Here is a 25,332-nt window from a genome sequence, read left to right on the forward strand (position 1 = left end):
TGTATTAAACAGTGATTAACAGTAAATTCTCCCAATCTTTTTTGAATTTCCCAACCGTTTTTCCATGATAAAAGACATTAAACAGGCTATTAAAATCTGTCAACACTTAAATGTCTGGAATGGTATGTAGAGCCAATTTATTGCTTTGTGACGATTTACATTCACCTAAAATGTAATTAAATTGTAATAATATAGTTGGGAGAATTAAGAAATCGATCAGATCAGTTTTTCCCGATTTGTATCATTAATAATCGTCCGTTTTCACTCAAATTTTCAGATTATCTGTAATTGTACATCTACCATTGAAGTCACTACCTTAGCACCACTATCTCTCGTCTGAACAATGTTACCAAGTCCCTTTAAGAATTCAGGTAATAATGTTTACGGTACACGTAATATGATATATTTAATGTGTATGAATATAACGTTGCTATGTTGTGATATGAATTGAATTGAATTCGTTGTTTTAGAACTAGTGTTAAATATTACAACTTTATCTTTAAAGTAATATGTAAGGTCTGAGGTTAGTGTAGAAAACCGACGCGGAACAACTGTCGTACAACCATCTTGGAGATAGTTCTATGATCAAACTGTGCAATATGGATGGTTGTACACTGCCATTGTGTGGCTCTTGAAGGTATTGTCCATCATAGGTCATCCTCCTCGTCCAAGACGTTATCCTCCTCGTCCGAGACGCCATCCTCCTCGTCAGAGACGTAATCCACCTCGTCCGAGACGCCATCCTCCTCGGCAGAGACGTAATCCTCCTCGTCCGAGACGCCATCCTCCTCGTCCGAGACGCCATCCTCCTCAGCAGAGACGTAATCCTCCTCATCCGAGACGCCATCCTCCTCGTCCGAGACGCCATCCTCCTCGTCCGAGACGCCATCCTCCTCGTCTGAGACGTTATCCTCCTCGTGCGAGTCGCCATCCCCCCTGAATTGATGTTGAGGAAAGAAGATGAAATATAGGTTTGGGGGATAGGATCTTGGCCCTGTAACATATGAAGTGACTAACAATCCAATCAATAGTAAAAAATCTGTTGTATATCCAGTTTTGCTGCAATTATTTGTTTCTTATTAAGCATTGTATTTATCTGTTACATAAAAGTAGTGGTACAGTTGCTATTATTTATTATGTTCCAATTTATTGAAGGAGATACATGTACAAACAAGATTTGGGATAATATTAATGGTAACTTTCAATGTTTCATGCTATCTTTTATGCTAGTGAAAACATGTTTCCTGTTAAAGCAAAGATAAATAAGAAAAATCTTTGATTAATTCTCGATATCACCAGTCTATTACAAATACTAGCATGTTACATTCAGGCCTCGTTTCAAATGCACTCTGGGATAGTTTGGTGACCAAGTCGCTTCCTGTCTATTTCGCACAGCAGTGCTGTGCACGCTAGGGGTGATTGTGTGTGTATGTACTTTATTTTCTGACAGTACTCACAGTGATATATCACGATTCCCAACGATTTCAAGAGCGACGTATGAAAATATTTTACACATACTAAAATTAACATATTTGGTGGTATGATTGGAAAGAGCAAGTAGAAGCGTAGAAATAATAATGTCACCTTTCTTTGGTTATGTTCATTGGCAAGAGTGAAACCCTGTCTGAAGTATTAAAGGATGTGACTACATTAAAGGGTTCGTTGACTTTTTAGATGACCAATGGACATACTCCATTCTGGTGGGATATTCTAAAGTTAAGCCCGTCATTTTCTTGAAGTTTCAAGAAGGTCCTTCCATTGTTTTAATCTAGACATCGATAAGATTTGGAGGATCTTTCTCGTTTGTCATTGCTGCCGTCACCAAAAATAAAGAACCTAGATGTAGCTTTCAGAGACGTACCTATGTACATTGGCTCAAAGTTACTTCAGAGAGGCTTTATCTGTGCATTTTGGGCATATTGGCGATCACATTGGCGATAAAGGAATCACATGTGACCCTGCTTAACCAATCATTTGATTAGGATCTAGGAGTAAGTTGTATAGCAATAAAATTAATTTGTAATTTATTTTGTTTAATAGTTCACTTACCGTCTAAAGTCAGTGAGTGACTGCAGGAATGAATCAAAATCCGCTTGGAGAACTCCATTGAACCTGAAATTTCCATTACTGATTTGAGGAAAAGAATCCTGAAAAGAAATATATGAGCATGATTGGTGATAGTGATTCATGTAGTTTCCCTCCATTCCAGTCTGGCTGACATACTTTAACATACATGTACATACCAGGTCAGTTCTCTGGCATATAGACTTAGTATCCTTGTTATGTTGACAACTCCTATATGCCCCCCACCCCTCCCCACCAAATACACACACATACAAAAAAGCTATGTTGATTGAACTGGTCAATATTTTCAACAGAACTTTATGCTGACACCCCATCCTCCCTGATCATGCACATGCCCAAAACAAAAAGAACAAAAAAACAACAACAAAATCTGTGCTTGAAATAAGTACACTGTGATCAAGATCTCCATCCTTGTTTAGTGACTATTCAATCTGACGTATACTCTCAGACCCATGATGACATTATTCAAACCTTATGCATTGATTTGAACTATTTGTATCTATTAGTCTTTAGAGTACTTCAGTGATCTGTTTATACTGAAATTGTATTATTGCGTAACTAGTAACACAACACTCTCCCCCCCAAAAAAACAAACAAACTAGATGGAATTTGACTGCGCGCAGTCGAAAATGATGCCTCCGTCATAGAGCAATTTTACAAACCAAAACAGAAGAAATTTTTCGAATTCAACTTCAATTGTAATTCATTAACAGGTTCTCAGAATATCGTGATTACAAGCAATTTCTCATATACATATATGACCCTTTGATCTTTGACCTCATGACCCTACAATCTACTCAGTTCATTGTCTCTGCAAGATGTCCTGAGTTAAATAGTAATCCATCTGTCAGTTCTAATGAGAATGCGTTCACAAGCTATTTTTGCATACATAATGAGCCCATGAAATTTGACCTTATGAACCAAGAATCTACTCAGTTCATCCGCTCTGTAAGATACATACATGACCAAAGTTTGGCAGAAATCCATCAATCGGTTCTTCAGATAACGCGATCACGAGCTGTTTTCGCATACATAATGAGCCTGTGGCCTTTGACCTTTGACCTCATGACCCCAAAATCTAATCAGTTCATCGGCTCTGCAAGTAACATACATGACCTAATTTTGGCAGGAATCCATCGATCGGTTCTTGAGATAACGCGATCACGAGCCGTGTTTGCATACATAATGTGCGCTGTGGCCTTTGACCTTTGACCTTGTGACCCCAAAATCTAATCAGTTCATCGGCTCTGCAAGTAACATACATAACCAAGTTTGGCAGGAATCCATCAATCGGTTCTTGAGATAACGCGATCACGAGCTGTTTTTGCATACATAATGAGCCCTGTGACCTTTGACCTTTGACCTCGTGACCCCAAAATCTAATCAGTTCATTGGCTCTGCAAGATACATACATGACCAAAGTTTGGCAGGGATCCATCAACCGGTTCTTCAGATAACGCGATCACGAGCTGTTTTTGCATACATAATAAGCCCTGTGACCTTTGACCTTTGACTTCGTGACCCCAAAATCTAATCAGTCCATTAACTCTGCAAGTAATATACATGACCTAAGTTTGGCAGGAATCCATCAGTCGGTTCTTCAGATAACGTGATCACGAGAACGGGACATACGTACAGACGTGTGTACAGACGTACGGCCGGACAGACGGACGGACAACTTGAAAACATAATGCCTCCGGCTACTTGGTAATTGAGGCATAGAAACTCCTTAAACTCATCTCCAATGCTGCATGTGTACCTGAATTCATCATGGCATGGATATAGAGTACAAACACACATACATACCTGTAAGGTTGACGCCTTTGCATTCAGTGCAGAAAAGAACTCCTCCTTGAACTCCTTTCCCCATAGTATCAGGTCAGTCAGGTTTGGCATGGAACACAAAGCATCCGCTAGGTAATGTGAAGAGGCTGTTGTTGGACACCTAACATCTTCAAGCTCGACAGTCTGGACCTACATGTATACAAACAGTGATTCATACAAGTACATTACCAGAGTACACATTTTCATTGAATTACTGCAAATATAACTGGGTGCTCTGATTGGGTGACAAATGCAATGGGCTTTATATAGTCAAATATAGGATTTGGATAAGGGCTACAAATAGGTTTGAGCTCAGGTTTAGTGATAGGAATACTTTTTGGTGCAGGGATCAAGTCCCCCCCAAAAAGCTTACTTAAAAACTTTAAGTTAGTCTTCATTAAACCAAAATATCTTTTCTGAGGCAATCCTTTAAAAGTGATGTTTTTTGCAGAACATCATATTTTTAACTCGAGCCATCTGAATTCTGTATCTTACACTGCACATGAAAACCCCTCTTTTTATAATACTGTTCCTTTGTCTGCTAAGACTATTATACATTTTCATATAAAAAAATTAACACGTTGACAAAATATTGACAGCATGTTGCTAAAATATCATAACTCCTTAAATTCATCTCCACTGCTGCATGTGTACCTGAATTAATCATGGCATGGATATAGAGTACAAACACACATACATACCTGTAAGGTTGACGCCTTTGCATTCAGTGCAGAATAGAACTCCTTTCCAGTCAGTTGTAGGTGAGTCAGGTTTGGCATGGAACACAAAGCATCTACTAGGTAATGTGAAGAGGCTGATGTTGGACAGCTAACATCTTGAAGCTCGACAGTTTTGACCTACATGTATACAAACAGTGATTCATTCAAGTACATTACCAGAATACATGTATTTATTGAATGACTGCAAATATAACTGGGTGCTCCAATATACATGTATGTGTATGGCTAAGCTCAGTTGACAAATGTTCTGGGCTTTATTAAGTCACAAATATATATAGGATCCGCATGAGAGCTGCAAATAGGCTTTGAGCTTAGGTTTAGTCTTACGGTTTATTATAGATTTTAGTGCTGGGTTAAGTTCAGAAATCGGTTAGTTCAGGGTAGTGGGCGCAGAAAATGCATCAAAAAAGATTTATAGGACTAAGTTTTACTATTATAGCCGTAGTACATGTAACTACTGCGTATTCATCTGAGTAATTGCATCCATCCAAAATATTTATGAACAAAAACAAACACAGGACGCTGAGTAATACCCAGCTCATCTTGAACATAACTACAATATGAAGGTTACGTTAATTTGCCAAATAGATTTTCAATTTCATTAATTTACATATACTTCTAGATCAACATGTATGTTTCTCTTTATATAGCTTTTGTTTACTAGATGTCATCATGTGATGAGGCTGGTGTAAGGCACTCAACATCATGAAGGCAGAGAGTCTTGATCTGTACAGAAATTGAACGACTGAAATAGGTTTAACCCTATTTAGCCCGGGCTATTTTGAAACTGCGTAGCCGGGGGGGGGGGGGGGAGGGGGCTTCTAAGGCCCCCCCCCTATGATCTCGGCCGTGAAACGCCCGATCGTCGCGAAAATTTGCATACATGTCAAGTGAAGTGTATAGAATACTATGGTAATTTTAATTTTTTGAAAAATTCACTCATTAGCATATTTATGGTAATTTATGCAAATAAGGTCATCAAATTCACATTTTTTGCCCATAAATCAGACATTATTCATATTTTAAGCATTCTTTCTCACTACATATATTTTTTAGACCATTTGGAATAATAATACAACACAAAAAAATTGAAAAACCAGGGTTATTCCTTATGTTATCTATTGTTTTGATAATTTTTTATGAATTTCTTTGTTTTTTTAACTTATGTAGTTTATTGTTTTTATTGTTTTATTTTATTTCCAACTGTAATTCAACTATTTGGATCCAAAAATAAACACCTAAACTATAAACAAGACCAAATAACCAATGTTTTATCTCTTTATTTGAAAAATGAGATTTCCATATGTTTTGTACACAAATCACAAAAATTAGCGATTTTCGGGCTGACATGCAAAGACAAAATGACACGTGACTTCATAATGGTAGGTTTGATTTTCAAAAAAATTCTTTCAGAAGATGCGCAAGACTCGAGAGAAAAAAGTCACAAAATTTCAGTGCAAGATTTTCTTGCGTTAAAAAATTATCGCGTAAAATGTCGAGGGGGGGGGCTTCTAAAGCCAACCCCCCCCCTCCCCCTGGGCTAAATAGGGTTAACACTGGTTGATGGAGGGGGAGCAGGAATTTTGTAAACATGTGGTCAGAGACCGCATCAATGAAAGGGTCTTGTTGGGGCTAGTATTTATTTGCACAGAGTAGTTTTCCCAATATTAGTCCTTTGTATACTTTTATAAGTTAAATCAGACAGTGAGAAGTCAGAATGTGTATTATTTATATGTTTTAAAATACTTAGTACCTTCAGGTGATTTTTATGTACATTATAGTAAGATCAAAAGTGCATGAAAATATAAGGCCTTTGTCAAGAGTCAGGGATAGACAGTCCAATAGGATATGACCATACTGAAGATTCAGGTAAGAGGAAGATCAGGAATTCCTGAGCGTAGGAGCGAATTGCAGTGATTCTACTGTATTTTAGAGGTATGTGAATTAAATGCAAATCTTCTCAGTAAAATATTCAGTATAGCACCTTTTCATTGTAATTCAAATATTTAGACCAGCATTGCTAAAGATAATATTCTATTAGAGAGTTTAAAGAATGATAATTTTATTTACAAGCTTAAAATGATTATGATGATTATAATAATAGATGTTATATTGTACATGAAAGTGGTCTAGCTATAGAACATATACATTCCTTACGATAATTTTCCTTTGTGGTTCGTATTATGTGGCCTGCTATGTTTTAATAATTTGTATGTACTATAGTTCTGTTGAATGAAGACATAATACCATCAAGGCAACAACAAAATAGCTGAATACCTATGGGGCAAAACCTTAATTTGGGGGGTTTTGGTCGGGATGTTGTAGGTCGGTCGGTATAAACTTGATCAGAGGATCTTCCTGCACAATTTCTAGGTGGACTACCCTGACAATATTTTTCTGGAAAAAAAATAGTCAATAATTAGAAGATAATTTTGTAACAGAACATCATTTTACCATGCATGTGGTATCAATGAAAGAAAATTAAATTATCTACAAGATGATACCACATTCATGATGATTGAATTTATTTTACATAATAATAATAATAATAATAAATAATAGGATAATTATATAGCACCAGTATCCGCCAAGCTCTGACGCTCATGGTGCTTTACGCATATTACCCTGGTCGTAGCCGAGCTGCCAAAGTAACTAGTGCTGAATAATATCAGGTACCCATTTACACCTGGTGGAGTTATTTCTCCATATTTCAATCACTTTTGAAACTGAAGAATTAAAAATATATAGAAAACCTTCCTAATATTAGTTGAATACGATCTGAAAATTACAGGTTCATTGATTTTTATGTAAAAAAATGTATAGCGTAGTAAAGTTCATTTTGGACAATATGCACAGACCAGTTCCTTGATGATACGTTTAACGTGCGTCGTCATTGCCGCATATCTGTCAGGTTTGCCCTTGCAACTGAAACGTGAATCATCTAATTGCATTCTATCCTTTTTCTTAATGATTGAAGGGACAGTGAACGGTTGGGCTGGGCGATGGGGGAGACACAAGTGGCAGGGGCAATTCATAAATTCACCCAAAAATTAGTAATTCTGATTTGTAATTAATACAAATTGTGTAAGGTAATTGTAGAATCTTGGTTTTTGTATGACATGGTCAAATAAAACATAGAATCCTGTCTGGATCTACAAATATTTTAATGAAGTTCTATAAATGACTAATCCAGAAAAACAGAATATTCCGGATTATTTGTAAGGGTTGGCAGGTATGTAATATTAGTTGAATATCATCTGAAAATTACAGATGTTTTGCTTTTCATGTAAAATTTTTTATAGCATAACAAAGTTCATTTTGGACAATATGCAGTTTAGTTCCCTGATTATTTCATTTAGAATGAGTCATCATTGCCGCATACCGTATGTGTCAAGTTTGCAACTGAAACGTGAATGATTAATTGCATTCTTCCCTTTTTCTATAAATGACTAAACAGAGTTGTTAGCAACATCAGAGAGACAGGAAATCAAACATTACAAGTACATTTCAACTAATAGAATGATGAAGAAACTATCAGAAACTTCCTAACCAGCTTGAACCTTTTGGTATGAGGTAGGAATTTCAGTTGCAGGTTTGAGGATGTAGTAAGTTTTGCTAACTCAAATCAGAATATTTTTACTCTTAGCAAACTTTTGGATTATTGATAAAATATTATCTAGCAGCTTATTACAGAATTTCCATATGTAATCATCTGGCATCACTATGGAGCAATCCTGAAGATTCTTCTCAAGGACTCTGTATTAAAACATTACCTGATGTAAATATAAGAGAAAGTGAACCAATAAATATATAGTTTCTTATACTAGTTCCACTTTAACACTTGTAGATTAGAATAAACCTTAATATAATGTAGCATAAATTTTGTTCCATCTTGTGTTTTGGATCAGAACACTTAAATCGGATTTGCAACCTTTTGTGATGACTTTACATGTTTGTTACATCCAATGCTCCTGTTAATCCAATACTAATATACCTATTACCCCCATCTCAATGTTGTTTTATAATTGATATAGGTATAAGAGGGTGACATTGACCAAAGCAACCTCATACTAGATGAATTTCAGAATTCCTGGGTCTGTCTTTTAAGATCTTACAAGAATTACAAGAAAGAGTGAAAGTTTGCCTGCTAATGTAAAGTAACATTTCAAAGTTAGGTATATATGAAATATAAAATACAGTGCAACTATTATTCAAATGATACACCCCTCTATATTATAGGTTCCTACAGCAAGATGAGTAACCAGCCAAGAAAACGTGTGGCAGATAGTGCCATGTCCATGAAGCATGTGCCTGCTATTCTTCCAAAGATATGAGCACTGACTACACAAAATGCATCATATGCCAACAAGAATCTGTGATAAGCCTATTCTTCATCCAGTTACGTGTGTAACAACATATATGAACAAATTTAAAGCTCTTCGCATTCTGGTCGGTCAAAGTTAAACCCTTATGATGTTGTAGATGAGCTGAAAGCTCCTCTTTTCCACCTCCTGGTCTGTCCACATTCCTCATAGAATCATCCGCGTAAGGTATTGAGACATTCTTGAGGAGCTTGGTGTCGATAAAGGAGATAAATACCGGGCGACCATCTTGAAACATAAATTACATGAATACTATGGGTCACATATTTTGGTTCTCAATCAAACCAAAGGTTCAGGATTTATATGTGCTTCCACATTACCACTTGGTGACGCACTGAAAAAACTGAGGCGCCTAGAAGGAGATGATATCGAGGGAAAACACCATACACTCCTGCAAGCATCAAAGATTCTTAGAGCAGATTGTGAAGTGTAAGAAAGATGTGTGAGAAAAATTTAACTGAGATTTCATTCACATCTGCATACAATATGGTTCCAGACTCACTCACTCTTCAGATGGCCATGAAGACTGAGGACGTTCTGCTTATGTGGCGCTTCGGTAGAATGATCACAACTTCACAACTGGTGGATGCTCCTAGAGTTTTAGAAGCAGGACTTCCGGGCTTTTCCTCATTCTGTGCTGACCTCCATCCACATAGACAGGCTAGAATCATTGGCTATCTTCCTCTGATCCCATCTTCTCCAACTGACCCTACTGTACTAAAGGAAATGATGATTTGACTTGTCAGGACATCACATGCACGTGGTAACAAATACACAATTATAACTGGAGATCAGGCTATATATGAGCTCGCTGTAGCCATCAGAGAGTGAGTTCAGCAATGTGGTCTTACTGCTGGGTGGCTTTCATCAAGCTCACAACTACATGAAAGCAGTTTGCAGATCTTTAGGGCGGCAGGTGCAGAAGATTTTCTTGTTGCAGCTGGTCTGTGCCAGGAAGGGGCTGCCAAGAAGATGTTTGGTGATAAAGCCGACTACTACCAGGCCATACATGCCCTCAGAATCCTGAGCGAAACTATGTGGCGCCTCTACTAGGAAGCATTCTAGACATGATGGGCAGCAGACAGAGAAACAGATCACTGGAAGCCTGAGGTGGAATCTGTCTTGAAAATGCACTATGAAAAAGACATCACTGCCACTGAAAAGTTGCAAATGCTTCAGAATTCCCATGAACAGTTATCAGCCCTTCAGGAACTTTTCCCAGAATCAATGGTTGATCAACCAACAGCAATCTTCTGGTCCACCTTCCTGATGTTCTGCATAGATTTAACTACTACCAGCGAGAAGCTGACTGGGTAGGACATGTCTGTGAATCATATTGAATGATACCTTACCTCAAAGCAGCAGGGCATTACAAATATGGGCAAGCAGTCTCTGCCTCTCTATCTTGATGAGATGAAAAATCTTCCTAAAACAGCCCCTGATGTACATGAAGCACTTATGGCGGGTGCATTTGTTGCAAGGAGAGCAGATGGCAAGCACAATTGTGTTTCTCCTGACATGCTTCTTGAACAGACAAATGCAGATGCCAAGTAAAGAAGAAAGCGGTCATGACGGAATTACACCTAACCCCGCCGCATGGATAAAAAGGGTTTAAACAATTAAAACCCATCACATCTGTCTCTGCACAGTAAAGATCGATGCTGCATCTTCTTTCACCCAGCCCTAACAATGAATCTGGTGTATGTCGAGTAACAAGGGACACAGAGATGGTCATCAAGGTAATGGTAGTAGTCGAGACGAATCCATCCAGAGCAACTACAACATCCCTGATAAATGTGTCAACTGGGCAATGAGCTGATTGCACAGTTTAGGACAACTTGAGCAGTGTTAAACAAATAGGCGTGGAGGCACTGTCTCAATCACTGTCCAGTCTTCAGAAGAAGACAAGTATTATGAAGCTGAACACATTCCACACACAAAACAAGAAACAAAAGAAGTCTGGGCCCACAAGAGCTAAATCAGGGAATAGTGATGAAGTAGCTGCTCTTCTGCGTATGACACAGATCATTGCTTGTGATGGAGAACTAGAGATTGTTGACTTGGTGAGAACCCCAAGGCAAGGGCCATCACTGACGTTATATCCAGAGAACTAATCAAGGAGGTATTAGGGCCATCATAACATATATTAACACCTCAGCAAGTGATGACTTCAAGGAGTCTGATCTGGGCAATCTCAGAGCATACAAGTTTTTGAACAAAAGATCTATACTCTCCTAAGGCTCCTCCCCCCCCCCAAACAGGAGACGCATTTTTTCTTCATGTAAAGAGAGCTGCATGCCCTTGCAACGATGATGAATAAGAGAGCACACATTGCCAAGCCTAAAACCCCACCCTGGACAGAATTTGGGTGGAATCTGGATGATCAGCACATGCATCCTGTTCGAAGTACCCATCAAGCCTGGCCCGTTTCAATGAAGAAGGCTATATCATGCGGATGTACTGAAGGGTGCAAGAAGAACTGCTCATGTGCTAAGAAGGAAACACCGTGCTACATGTACATAGGGTGCCGCTACCAAGGACTATCAAGCAAATTTAGCAGGATGCAGGACATCGAATACGACATCAGAGCAGCGAAAATCAGTGACAGTAGCAGCGACTCAGACAGTGATTAGGAAAGAAAAACAGTAATATCAGAAATAAAGAATATAGGTAGTCGCTTTAAATGTAAATAACTATGATGTACCAGGAAATCGAGTTTGTCGACAAATTGAATAGCATTCTTAAAATGCAAGTTCATCTCTTATTTTCATCTCAATTCCCTTTTCAATTAGATATCATCATCATCAGCCATATTTTTATTTACATTTAAGCAGGTATGTGCACTGTGATTTTAGCCACAAAAGCTGTTGGCATGTGAGTGGCAATTTTAAAAATAAATGTCATATTTGATTCATATTACTTTAGAACATTCTCCAAATTGATTCTTTGACTTCACAAACTTTGGTCCGGAATCCAATATACACTACAGACGGTTGTATAGTCAAAACTAAATAGTAAAAAGAAACCCTGACATGATGCAGAAATTTTAAATTGAGGTTAATGCAACATGTCATGAACGTAAAATCAGAAAGAAGTTAAGTGAACACTAAATATAATTCAAGACTTGGCAATAAAAACCTTTTCTGATAGGCTTTAAATTATTTGAACACTTTGCATGTATTGACTCCCTATGTGCATTTCCCATTCAATACTCAAGTTTATTATGGTTTATCCCTAAATCAAACATTCAGGGGCAGCAATATCTTGTCATGGCAGGAATGGGGGGGGGGGGAGGAGGTGGGTGGGATATTTAAGGAAGTTTGGCAACTGAAGGGGGAAGGTTTACCCCCCCCCTCTCCCACTACAATTTTGTATTTTGTTGTGAGAAAATTTTGCAACATCCTCGTGTAAATCTTACTGAGAGGATGCAAAGTGACAGAATGACAAAAACAATACACATTTTAGTTTTTAACTTTTAAATTCCTGACCCAACTTAATTTTTTTTCTACAACTGTAATCACAGTGATTTTTCAAATTTTCAAGCGATTGATGTTCTGCGTCTTGACAAAGCGCCCCCTTAGGCTAGACTACGGCATTACAATGTGTTTTTTCACTCACCTTGGACTTGTTTCCTTCTTTAGCAAGAACTGCATAGAAGTCACTGTGCAAGGCAGCTAAATGTAGTGTAATATCCTCTAGAGAGGGCACAGAGCATATAATCTCCCCCATATCATGTGATATAATTGGTCCAAATTCTCCATTTACTCCAAGATCGATCTAAATCAAAAGCAAAAACAAAAACAAAACAAACAAAAAATTAAAATATGAGAAAGTCAGAGTCCATTGATAAAGTTTAAGACCACCTCAGATTTTGTTGATGCTTCTGTCACTCGGCCTGCATTAAGAAAGTCTCATTGAATGATTACAGAATGGTTACTTAATACAGTGGTCGATATCATCAGAGTAGTGCTACGAAACCTATATGATCCCAAATTTATTTGCAAAGGAAGGCCTGCTATAACATTTCATCTACAATGCAGCATGGTAAAGGCCATTTTAAAGGGCCCAAGATTATTCCATCTATCAAAATTAAGGGTTACTCTGAAGTCTGAGCATCAAATGATCAAGAGGACTGGTTGCAGCAAAACTGAGGTGTAGGATGCCATTTCAAGCAGACAGTTTATTTTCCAACCAGTAAAGGGTTGGTAGTCCAATAAAACTAATTCAAATAGTTGACTGTTGATATTTATCATATGCCTATAGTGATGGGTATATGAAATGATACTGCTCAAGTATTATCATAATGTATGTTTCACATCAACCCCCCCCCCCTCCCCTCCACTACAACAAAAATGGACAGTCAATAATCATCATTGCCGGGAGAATATCCACTTAAAAATATTATTAGTGTAAAATATTGTATTAAAGACATCTCCTTGAAGACTTGTGCAAATTTGTTAATAATGCTTCCTTCTCATCTCTTTCTTTCTCTCCTAAATGTTGTCTTGTGTATAAAATATTAACGATTTGATTTTTTATAGTGCTTGGTCTTTATGTCCATGCCACTTTTATTAAACAAATAATCTGTCATTGATTTTAAATGTGTTGTTTGAAAAGGGGGAAAACAATTATTTGATTTGATAATCAGGTGTAAGGTCATGGATGTAAGAGAGTGCATGAAAGTAGGCATATTAAAGCTTATCTGCCATAGTTTACAAGAGGGATTAGAACGTCCTGCAAGGTCACTGGACAGGTGGTTATCTCATCAACTCAGCTCTTAGTTAACATAAGAAAAAGAGGATCATGGGGGACCAATGGTCACCGATTAGGCATTGTTTGTTATATAGAGGGCGCAAGTAGCTACAAGTAGTGCAGTGGGCCTTTAAAATTCCATGTACCTGGAGTACTGGTTAAACTGATCTGAAATGTTCATATCATGTGAATGATATTGTCAAGCGAGCAAGCACAAAACTATACATGCTCAGAATATTAAACAGATTCAAACTTCCAGCAAATGATCTATTATATGTCTACTGTTCTTACGTTTGGCCAAAGGTAGAATATTGTGCCCCTGTTTGGCACTCTAGGCTAACTGAACACCAAGGTAATCAGATTGAAATATTCAAAAAATGAGTGTGCTGCCTTGTGCTTGGACTGCACTAATGTAATACCAACATCATGCTCTCTGAGAATTGGAACTACCTACTCTAAATGAAAGGAGAGAAAAACTAGCATCGAGTTTGGGCAAAAGATTGACCAGCCCATCATCAAACTTTCACCACGGGCTTCCTCCCTTGCGATCAACTTTATATTGTCGATCATTGCGAAATGGCCAAACCTAGTCCGAAGTTTTTTGTAAAACAGAGCGCTACAAAAGAAGTGCTCTCCATTACCTCATCATAGGCTCTTGAATTTAAATTTAAAGTAAAGGGGGGGGGGGGAAGGGAGCCATAAATAAATTTGTTGTGCAATATACTTAGGTAAAACTACCAGCAAAATCCCATTATCCTCAGTTTAATGCGTTTATCTTGTCATTATTGTCCATTATTTAGTGTTAATTAGATTTCTATACCATACATGTATGTACAATTTTACACTCCATTCAAGCCCTGCAAAAAAAATTGATGCACTTTATCAATATTGACCAACTTGACGGTTTATAATTATGCAATATTTTTTTACTCTTTTTAATACTCATACCATTGATTAAAATTATATTCCCTTTTGAATTTATCATAAATACTTTAACCCTTAAATTAAACCAAATATCTGTAACCAAATTATTGATGTATCTGCCGACAACCCACAGGCAAGAGAGAGGGAGAGGGAGAGAGAGAGGGGGGGGGGGTGGAAGGGGATGGATAGAATGGTGGGAACAATGGACATAATTTACTGATCAAAAGTGTGATTTAATTCTCTCCATGAATTATGTTTCATGACTTATATTTATTCTGTTTCTGTTTTTCTTAAATTATTTAATCTACAGTGTTCTATGTACTGTGAGTATCATCTGGCTTTTGGATATTCTTACCATATTTAGTATTGTACTTTATGTAATTTTAAAACATGCTTGTAAAGTGTGAACAATTCAGCCATTGGCTGCTAATCATATTTTGGTTAATACCATGAATAAATGGATAAATAAAAAAACATCAAATACCGGTAGCCATTCCTAAGAAAAAAATGTGTGCCTGAAGATGCCTGTTGGGTTTGCAATTGAAGGGGAAGTCCACCCTGATATTAAGTTGGTTTTAATAAAAGTAGGAAAAGGAGAGAAATAAATTATTGAAAGTTTGAGCAATATTCAATTAAAATAGGAACATTTTGAGTTTTAAATCATTTTAATAATTTTTTGCTCAAACTGACACTGACCCATTTTTCTCATTTTCTGCTTCTATTCAAACCAACTTAATATCAGGGTGGACATCCCCTTTAAATTATAATACTTATTAATGTACGTAAGATATCAAACTTACATCTTTATGTACACCTAGTCCAGTGAATAAATAACCTGCTATTGTGTGTGCTGTCATGAATGGCCATATTCTCAGAGATGACATTCTACCCCTCACCAAGGCTGCAGTATCTAGGTCCTGACTCTCAAAGGATACATCAACCAAGAAATCCGTCTCCTCATGGTCTGAGGTGTTATCCTGTACCATGCATTTCATGACATGCTTTGCAATGGTTTTGTCCCGTGACACGGTGAAGTACAGGAGATACCGAAACTCTTCCTTTCTAGGCAGCACTACTTGCTCAATCAGCCTGTTGAATTCATTGTGATCTAATTCATACAGGGAAGAAAGATGGACCCCAGCCATGTACTCTTGAAACAGTTTGTGTGGAAAGAAGATAGTAGACTGCAGGAACATACTGCTCTTGTCATACAGGTTAGATGACAATTTTTTCTCCTGAGACAACACCCCTACTCTGCAAGCTGTTTCAATGGAGTCTGAGCACTGTGCAAAATCACCTTCTTTGAAACTAAGGGTGTTTTCTTGTAGCCCGATGAAAGCAACTTTGGCAACTGGTTCCATGAGCTTCTCAATTTGAGAGCGATAGGCTTGGAAAGATGGGCTGTCTAAAACTGGGATTTTTTTCTGAGCATAATGCACCTTCAAGAATTCAAACATTTCATCAAATATTTGAGAAAAAGTTCGTAATGACTTAAACTTTTCTTGTTTTTCATCATCAAGTTCTCTCCACATCAGACAGAGCATAGCTATATAGATAGGATACGGGGCCATATTCTTAGATACGATGTTATTGTTTTTGGTTAATTGGATAAGCTGATCTGCTTTGGCCCCATCATCTTGAAAGTACTTGTGAATGTAAACCTCCACATTCTCCTTGCTAAAACCTTCCACATGTATGAAAGTGTATTGGTTCCTTAGAATATCATCCCATCTAATCTCTGTGACCTTCCATGGGCGACTTGTCACCAACACCGGGCAGGTGGCAAGTTCATCTGAACGAAGAATGTCTGTAAGTGCAATGTCACCTCTCTCTGAAGAACTTCCACTTGCCTCTGCACTGTTGACTCTTGGCTGCGAAGTGGCACTTGATGGGCTTCCTGACTTTGGCTGCCGTAAGTTTTGCCGCTTATTCTTGTTCGTCTTGGATTCTGATCTTGCCTTGGTTTGATCAGCAGACTTTGGCTGGTGACATTCTGACTTTGAACCAGCTTTCCTTTGCTGTACAATATTGCCATCCATCTCATCTACTCCATCAAATGCAATGAATACGTGTCTTGGATTTGAACGGATGTACTCAGTGATCTGGCAGGCTGTTGCTGGGTTGTCCTTTGAGAGATACGACTTGGCAATCTCACCGATTGTGTTTTGCTTGGCTCCACGAAAAGGGACAACAAGAACCCACACAAACTTTGGAAGAACAGGATTTTCAGTTATCCAGTCCCAGGCAATCTTAGCACAGAATGTTGTCTTTCCAGCCCCAGCCTCTCCCTGGACCATGATCCGCTTGGGGAACTCTCCATTGACTTTAAGATCAAAGAGATCCCTGTACTCAAGTGGTCGCTTGCTTTGTCTATATTCCTCTTCCAGGACAAGGTTTGTGTACATGTCATTGAATGGCGCAATAGAATCGGGGTTGAGAGGATCAGCTCTGATCTTACAAAGAGTTGTCCGGTATTTGAATTTGAAATCATCTGCACATCTCTTGATCAGGTCAGGAGAAAGTGTTGGGGTCTGTGATCCTGGCATTGTAACAGGTGCACCTTTAAATTTAATAAAATTAGTGTGATAATTTCTTCTGAATATCAAAATGTTTTTGTTTAGGATATTCATAACATATACACATGAACATAAGAACAAATTTCTGATGTATTTATTGTTGTCAACTTTTCATTTTCATTTTTGTTTAGTCCTGCTGTTTGAGGGTGTTCTCTGGACCAAGATTCAATGAGAACAGATAATAATTTATTGTCTTTGCAGTTTAATTTCTGCACATCATACATACGTATCTCAATAGAATTTGTCTTTAGGTACGAAGGTATATACATGTCTATTTATGTATCCATATGTAACATGCCAATATCATTAATTTGCATCACTAACAGTATGGACAATAATGATGAACCTTATAAGCCTTATAAATTGTAGCTCAAAGAACAATTACAATTCCACTCAATATAGAAAGAACTGAGAGAAATGTAAATTTTCCTTTTGTTTTGTACACATTTTGGGGCTGACATAATTAAGGTTACGGTACACAAGATAAAAAGGGCTCTGTAATGGTGCAATTTTCATAAACTTGGTGGCAAAAGATGAGCATGACTTGAAAAAAATAGTCAAAAAGTGGCTGGGTTTGAAATCTGTGAAATGCCAAGAAATTTGTTGAATGATAATCCTTGTACAGCTTCATGTAAAACCTTACACAGCACATAGTGAGTGGGTCTGTAACCATGTATTAATGACCACAGCCAATGCGACCGACAGCCCACACGACCGACAATATCTGTCTAGCAAACCATCTGAAAAGTTGTTAGAAGGTGCATGAGACCAACGACCGATGGACTGACAGCCCACATTGTGGGTGTTCTGACATTTATTCTAAGGGTTCACCAGACCGGCAGTATCAGTCTTGTCGGATGTTCATCTATTGAGATGTCCTGCTATAAGTAGCACTATTTGTACCAAATGAGAAAGTGTCAAATCAGTGTTTGTTGGCTGCCTGCAAGAGCAATACATTATCAATAGCAGTAAAGGCCTTCTTGCAGGCAGCCGACATAAATGATTCCTTCTTTTTCTCACCTGTCTGCTTCAGGACTAGACTGCCAGCAAGTAGTTTGCCAGAGAGGGACCCTAAGTCACTTCTTTCTAATTCCTCTGCTAGAAGAGCCCTGATGTCTGTGCCCGGAAGATGTTTGTCTCTCCATCTCGTGAAGACTGTCATCAATGCATCACTGGTATTTTGGCTCTCTTTCTCGATTTGCCCCAGCTCTACAATGGAGATGTCCAGGTTAATGCCCACCTCTTTGTAGTGGCTTGGTTCAATTTGCTTGGACAGCTTTAAGAATTCCTTTTCACTGACAATCCTGTAATTAAAAACAAGAGTTTATCAAGCATCTCTTAAGTATCTCTTAAAGCCCTTCTTAAGTGTTCGGAGCCCCAAATTCGCCACTATTTGAAGGCAAAATTTAACTTAAATTGTATCTGAACCACTTGACTGCTATATCCACGTACATTTACGTGTTCTCGCTCTTTCATGCCTGTGCGTACCACGTATTTGTACTGGCTTAGGGCATTGCACTCTCAAGACCGTAGCACTGCATAATGCCAAGCCCTACTGTGTAATTAACACTGCAATGATGTTATACAGGTCTTGAACAGTAGATGGCGCTCTTCCAACAAAAACAAAAAACAAAATTTTGTTTGTGTGTGTACAGTGTACAGTTTTTGTCAGGTTTTTGAACAGTACAAAAGTGCTGTAGCACAGGGGGTATGAACACGTTTTTAAGCCAATAGCAGTCAAGTGGATAATGTGAAAAAGGATGTCATTTAAGACACACATCTGCAAAGATTTTCCCCAAAAATGTGTTTGAAGACAAATATTGATAAAAAGAATACATAATTTCGGTTTTCTGTTGTACACAGAAAACCTAAATTTTGTATTCTTCCATCAACATTCGACATTAACACATTTGTTTTTTAAATCCTTGCAGAAATGTGTATAAAATGACATCCCTTTTCACATTATGATACAATTTAAGTGAAATTTTGCCATCAAATTCTGGGGCTCCCAACAATTTAGAGGGGCCTTAAGTGTCTCTTATTGTGTTGTAACCCCTACTGTATAATTCTGGACAGGACTTGTGTAGTGACTCGAACTCGATAAGAAGAAGATTCATTAAAGCACCTTTCTCCATACTTTGTAAGTTTAGTTCAGTTCTTGACGAGCTTTTGGGCGAAACAGACTGTACAACTAGGAAGAATAAACTACTCCAGTCTACAAATATGTACACTAGCTCCTACAGCTGAGCACTGTCAGTACCTACAGCTTCATGCGCATACCTATCTGATTTTATTAAGCTACATGTACTGATGATATTTATTCAAAGGTATATTGAAGCATACAGACACAAGACTTAAATACCTAATTGAGCAGTGCACTTGAATATGGAAGAAAAATTGGCATGCACGTAAGTGGTGTTATGCTTTAATAATAAGAAAATTACTTAATATCCCTACTGCTCATTACTGTTGCAATAAAGAAAAGGGAATAAGCTTCAAATACATATAGACTGACCTGTCTGGTCCAGGGTTGGTTTCAACATCACCAGATCTCATCAGGAGAATCATGAGCAGATAGAGATGGCAGAATCCATTCATGGTATAAGATGTCGTTCTCATTTGACAGAAACTCAGTCCGCTGGAAAGGTTCATGAATGATAACCCCAGCAAGACATCCTGTAATTGACAAAAAAGGGGATTGATGCAGTTAATTATACAAATTGAAGTGAATTAAATTGAATTGAATTTATTTATTCACCACCATTGAAAACATTGAAACAAAAGATCATTAATATAAACATGACATGAGTTAAAATACATGTTCTACAGTGATATAATATAATATTAAAAGATAGTTATAAGTAAATTTAGTGTCAAGAGTAAAACAATAAATAACTATTTAAAACGAGTAAATTACTCATATTAGTGAATAGTGACATACATGTACGTGTATGTACAATGTACATAAAATGGTTCACTGTTTACACTTTTTCGCCCCTTATCCAAATATCATGTCATGATTCAAAAAGACAAAGAAAAATGGTTACGCTCTCATCAGATGTTTAAGGTTCAAACATAATCAAATAATATTTACACAAACATGACACAAATCTGACACTAATATGCCATACTATATTTAAACAAAAGTGGCAATACAGTACGGTGTGCCCTTGACTTGCAGGGGTGGGCCTGTACTTCCGTAGTGCAGTGGCAAGCGACTTGAGTGCCGTTTTGCCAATATGCTAGGCGTGGCAGCCGTGGTGTGCATGGTACTGCAAACACTCACAAAATGACCCCTGGGTGACCGTATACTTACGCTAGAGTTACGAGGTTTATATATGTATCATATAGAAGACAATACTTCAATTTGATGGAAGTGCTTATAAATGGATATAAAATAAATCAAAATCTCTATAATCTTAAAGGGATTGGGTAACTTTGTCTCAGATTCTGAAACAAAATCCTGGATTTAGCTCATGCTGCATTGATAATCATAAACCTTTAGGTCAGTCAGTAACACCATGACTTTTACAAGCCGATCGCCTGTCTGATTATCAAGATATTTATGAGTTGAAATCGAAATTTAATTTGGTGTTCTCCTAACGGTTTTCATAACACTTCAGTCCATTGGGGAAAATGAGTCGGTATGGTAAAACCGGTCACTCAAAGACAGTGGCGTACGCAGGATTTTTTCAAGGGGGGGGGGGGGGGGGGGTTTAAAATCGGGTCCAAAATTTCGCAACGACTCAGGAAAATTTGAAAATCGCACCGGCCAAAAAGTCGCTCAGTGGGGGGGGGGGGGGGGGGGGGGGTAAGCGGACACTTTTTTTTTTTTTTGGTCTCAAAAAAATCGCAACGACTCAGCCGACCTCTGAATAGACGGGGGGGGGGGGGGGTAATTTGACATTTTGCTCCGTTGGGGGGGGGGGGGGTAAGGTCACCTTTCTTAGGTCAGCCATGGGGGTAATTTTTTTTTTTTTTTATAATTCAAAAAAAAAAATCCAAAGGGGGGGGGGGGTTTAGGGAATTTTTAGGGGGTTTACACACATAAAAATACCAAAGGGGGGGTTTAACCCACCAAACACCCCCCCCCCCCCTGCGTACGCGCCTGCTCAAAGATATTTACTTTTTAGAGGTACTTCGTGATCATTTTTATGCGCAATTATTTTAACACAATGTATCTCAGATTTAACATTGTTAAACGATGCCTTTAATAAGTTAGTTCGTAATTAGCTACTGGAGTCGTATGACGTCAACGTGTCATAGCTAGGTCACATGAGCATAATATCTCCCAACGCCCACAATCTTGTATGTATAGCGTCTATACTATGGGATGTTGGGAAGAAGGAAACAAATGCGTGTGATGCAATAAACCTATGAAGTGCTACTGCGCGGATCGGATTGGAGCGAATGATGGTTTCCTATTTCACGAAAGTGTAGTTTCTGTGTACAACCTTGGCAGCTTGTGGACGAGTGGATAAGTCACTGGACTGTGGATCACAAGGTCCGCGGTTCAAGTCCCACCGCGGCACTAGTGTCCTTTGGCAAGACATTGATCTACATTTGCCACTCTCCACCCAGGTGTTAAATGAGTACCCGGTAGGATGCGAAAGCTAATGTGCTTAGATTAGCATTGTGCTTGTAAAAATGACGCCTGGCTGGAATGCTCCCCAGCGAGTGGAGAATGTGCATACATTGTGTGCGGGTAAGCCTGAATACGATGACCGGGGTAATAATATATATATCTGTAAAGCGCTTTGAGAGGGCCTTCGGTCCTGAAAAGCACTATATAAAAACTAGCTATTATTACTATTATTATGATGAAAATCAAAATTCCTTGTCAATACGGAGAAATTAGCTGAAAACACGACTCAATGACTGCGACATTGGGATTGTTTAATGCCACTACTTTATTTGTCTATAACATAATCTATGATGGCCGACCATTGCCACGTCCTATATATGTATCATGCAGGTGCGCGAGCTCTTAAAATTACCTCATGGGGAATCCCCTCAAATTTAATGGCATTCCGGGTATGCGAATATGCAGTTGTAGGCTAGCGTAGGAATGAATTGAATGGCTGAATGAGAACAAAGACATGTTTGTTGTTGTTGTGACAGTGCAATTGTAAATACAATGCATGACATGAATACATATATATTTGTAATAGCACTTCCTCAGGCAAGGTGCCTAGTATAGCGCCATCTATTGCTATTCACTTGATATCAAACACTCAGAAGGCTACATGAACATGGTTGTGCTGAGGTTCAAGAATCCCCTTTTTGCCAGTGCATCAAGGAGATTGAAGTCATAATATTGTCATTAAGTCAGGCAAAGAGGCTAGTTTTGTTCTATATTTAATGTATTTCTATGTATTGTCGAAACATAAAGTGTAAATTAGTGTGTGTGTTTTAAACTTCATACTGAGAGATGTTGATGTTAGTATGTAATGTAATACATGCAAGCCTATGCTGTTATGATATATTATTAGGTGGTCTGTCGTTTTCGACAGATCACCTATTGATTTCGTTAGAATTTTCTTTCTTTCTTTATTTATTTTTATTCCTTCCGAACACTTTTTTGTGTATACGTTTAACTCGAAATCGACTTGGTCAATTTCCTTTGCATTTCTTTTAGTCATCAGGCCCTATAATATTAAGTTCCCGAAACCTTTTTCAAGTTCATGGGGTCATTGTGACGTCATCCAGGCGCCATTTTGTAAAAATCAGGTCATTATCATATCTCAATAACGAGTAATCAAAAATGAACCATATTTAGTATACATCAATTTCAGGTCAAAGGTCAACTAAAAATGTCAACAAAATCCGAGCGCACCTTGACGCGCACGTACGCGCGCATAAAAATGTTAAAATGCTCAAATTCGTTCCAAATTTTTTTTGCACACGTTTCAGGCCATTGTAAGCATTTTCAAAATTTGCGCGCGAGCACTTATATTTTTGCGCGTTTCCGCGCTTAACTGCGCGTACTGACATTTTGCAACATAGAATTGCCAAATTTTCACTATCATATTTATTACATTTTTCCAAGCATTTTGATACCTTGTTCACCTTTTTTTGACTAGTAATAACGCAATTAGCGTCCGTCAAAGCTAACAGCACGCGCGGATCTGCGCTATCCTTATCCACATTACATGTGCAAAAACAAGCCTATACAAAATTCATTTTAACTCTTCAGAATGGATAGATACCCCCATTTACTTTTCATATTTAAATAGATTATGAGTCGGAGATATGATTTCATGTCTCATTTGACCCTCAATTAACTCATGACGTCATCATAATGGCCTCTGAACTCAAAATTTCAAATTGGATATTATGACGTTAGCAGATTTTTGGAAAATTGATTGTATCTCTGTAAATGTTGATTGATTTTCTTCCAAATTTCGATATGTTCTAGCTGAGACAATTCTCTACAAATGCAGTAAACACGATATTTCATTTTGACAAAGGTATCGTGGCGTATTTTTGCGATTAAAGGAGGCATGTCAATTTTTCACATTTTGCGTGTATTCTCTATGGGACATGACTTTTTCGAATTTCGATATGTTCTAGCTGAGACAATGCTCTACAAATGCAGTCAACACGATATTTCATTTTGACAAAGGTATCGTGGCCTATTTTTGCGATTAAAGGAGGCATGTCAACTTTTCACATTTTGCGTGTATTCTCTATGGGACATGACTTTTTCTCAAAACTGGATTCTACATTCCCGTCTTTCACGAGCAATATCTCCATCGTTTTAGCTTTGTTTTCTCTGAGCTTCGAGTATGTTGTAGCTGAGACAACAAGTTATCACAAATGTGACCTTTATTTTTCGATCAGATGCCGGGATCATGCTCATATTTCACTTGCAACGTGGGATTTGAGAATTCCATTTTCCGTTTACTTGTAATCGCTATGGGAAATGTTTTGGTATACCAGTAATGCACTTGAGTTCGGACCTCGAGATACCTGGTTCGAGTCCGGGAGTCTCCAACAATTTTTTTTTCTTTATTTTTTTTTCTTTTTGACTTTTCAATGATCATAAAATTGAAGACAGACCACCTAATTCGTCCCCATGACGATTTAAATTTCTAGTGTACATTTGATTTTATATTAAGAACAAGGATAACAGTAAAGATACTGCTAATAATTTGAAGATATATTATGAGAGTGCTGAAGCACTAAGTAGAGATTTGGAATTTAGTATTGTGTGGTTCATTGTTTAAACAAGCTACAGTGAAGTCTAGTTAAGACACTTGTATTGTGAGTTTGTCTTTATGTAAAGCCATAATGCAGATGGACTAGAATAGTGACTGGGATTATGTTAACAGGTTATGAAGATGAGTTTCTCAAACAGACTGTGTTATTGCTATATTGACGATGCTATGATGTACTTGTATTCATGATTCTTTATCTGTGATTTATCCACAGTTTTCACGGAATGAAACGGAATGAAACAAAATGAAACGGTTACTCAAATCATTAAAGCGTTGGTCACAACCCACCGCGCATGTTTTTAGTCCGTACGGTTTCTGGGGAGGCCACTGCCGTCACGTTTTTCTGAAAACATAGGGAGGGAGGGAGTGGCAAAGGCAGGGAGGGAGTACCGGCAACGCACGTCACATGCACTGGGGGTGAATCGGTAGCCTGACCGCAGCCCGAACGCAGCGAAAGTTCCTCGTGAACTTAAAGTGCTACGGTGTGTCTGTGTACTCCAGAATCCATTCGGAGGCGGTCTCACCACGTACGGATACACAAAGTTTGTCCACATTTTTGCACGTAGACAGCACGCACTTGCAAGTACGGTGGGTTGTGACCACTGCATTAAAGCTACAGATTCCCGTAGAAGCCTTTGTTTAGACTTGTTTATTTGATATCGACCTCGCTGCAGCCACAGTTGTAATCAAGTATCTGCTATTGTGGTTATTGGTCACAATCTTAATCAATTTCTTCACATCTGACTGCCAGTTTTTTATCTGCAATTTTTCCAATAGTTATTATATTCTTCATTATGTTGTAAATTGGAATTTTATATGTTGTAAACAA

The 25,332-nt window shown here is 38.1% G+C and overlaps 1 protein-coding gene across 1 annotated transcript; it reads right to left on the bottom strand.

Annotated features, from left to right (window-relative positions):
* Positions 1-313: 313 nt before the first annotated feature.
* On the bottom strand, positions 314-25,057 carry LOC105445239. Its single transcript, XM_030978682.1, has 8 exons — positions 25,028-25,057; positions 19,799-19,959; positions 18,304-18,587; positions 15,508-17,267; positions 12,650-12,808; positions 3,892-4,059; positions 2,050-2,147; positions 314-936 (listed from the first exon to the last, which is right to left on the bottom strand). The coding sequence occupies exons 1-8, from the start codon at positions 25,055-25,057 to the stop codon at positions 648-650; spliced, it is 2,949 nt and encodes a 982-aa protein (XP_030834542.1). The 3' UTR covers positions 314-647.
* Between the last annotated feature and the right edge of the window lie 275 nt (positions 25,058-25,332).

The sequence above is a fragment of the Strongylocentrotus purpuratus genome, unplaced genomic scaffold (assembly GCF_000002235.5).
Source record: "Strongylocentrotus purpuratus isolate Spur 01 unplaced genomic scaffold, Spur_5.0 spur5_scaffold_1, whole genome shotgun sequence".
In the NCBI taxonomy this organism is placed as follows: domain Eukaryota; kingdom Metazoa; phylum Echinodermata; class Echinoidea; order Camarodonta; family Strongylocentrotidae; genus Strongylocentrotus; species Strongylocentrotus purpuratus.

Excerpts from the sequence above, each read along its gene's own strand:
- LOC105445239 (XM_030978682.1), bottom strand. The coding sequence starts at position 25,057 with ATGTGGACAAACTTTGTGTATCCGTACGTG. Across the intron at positions 19,960-25,027 it reads ACTTTGTGTATCCGTACGTG|GATGTCTTGCTGGGGTTATC; the intron begins GTGAGACCGCCT and ends TGTCAATTACAG. Across the intron at positions 12,809-15,507 it reads GACTAGGTGTACATAAAGAT|ATCGATCTTGGAGTAAATGG; the intron begins GTAAGTTTGATA and ends CTTTTGATTTAG.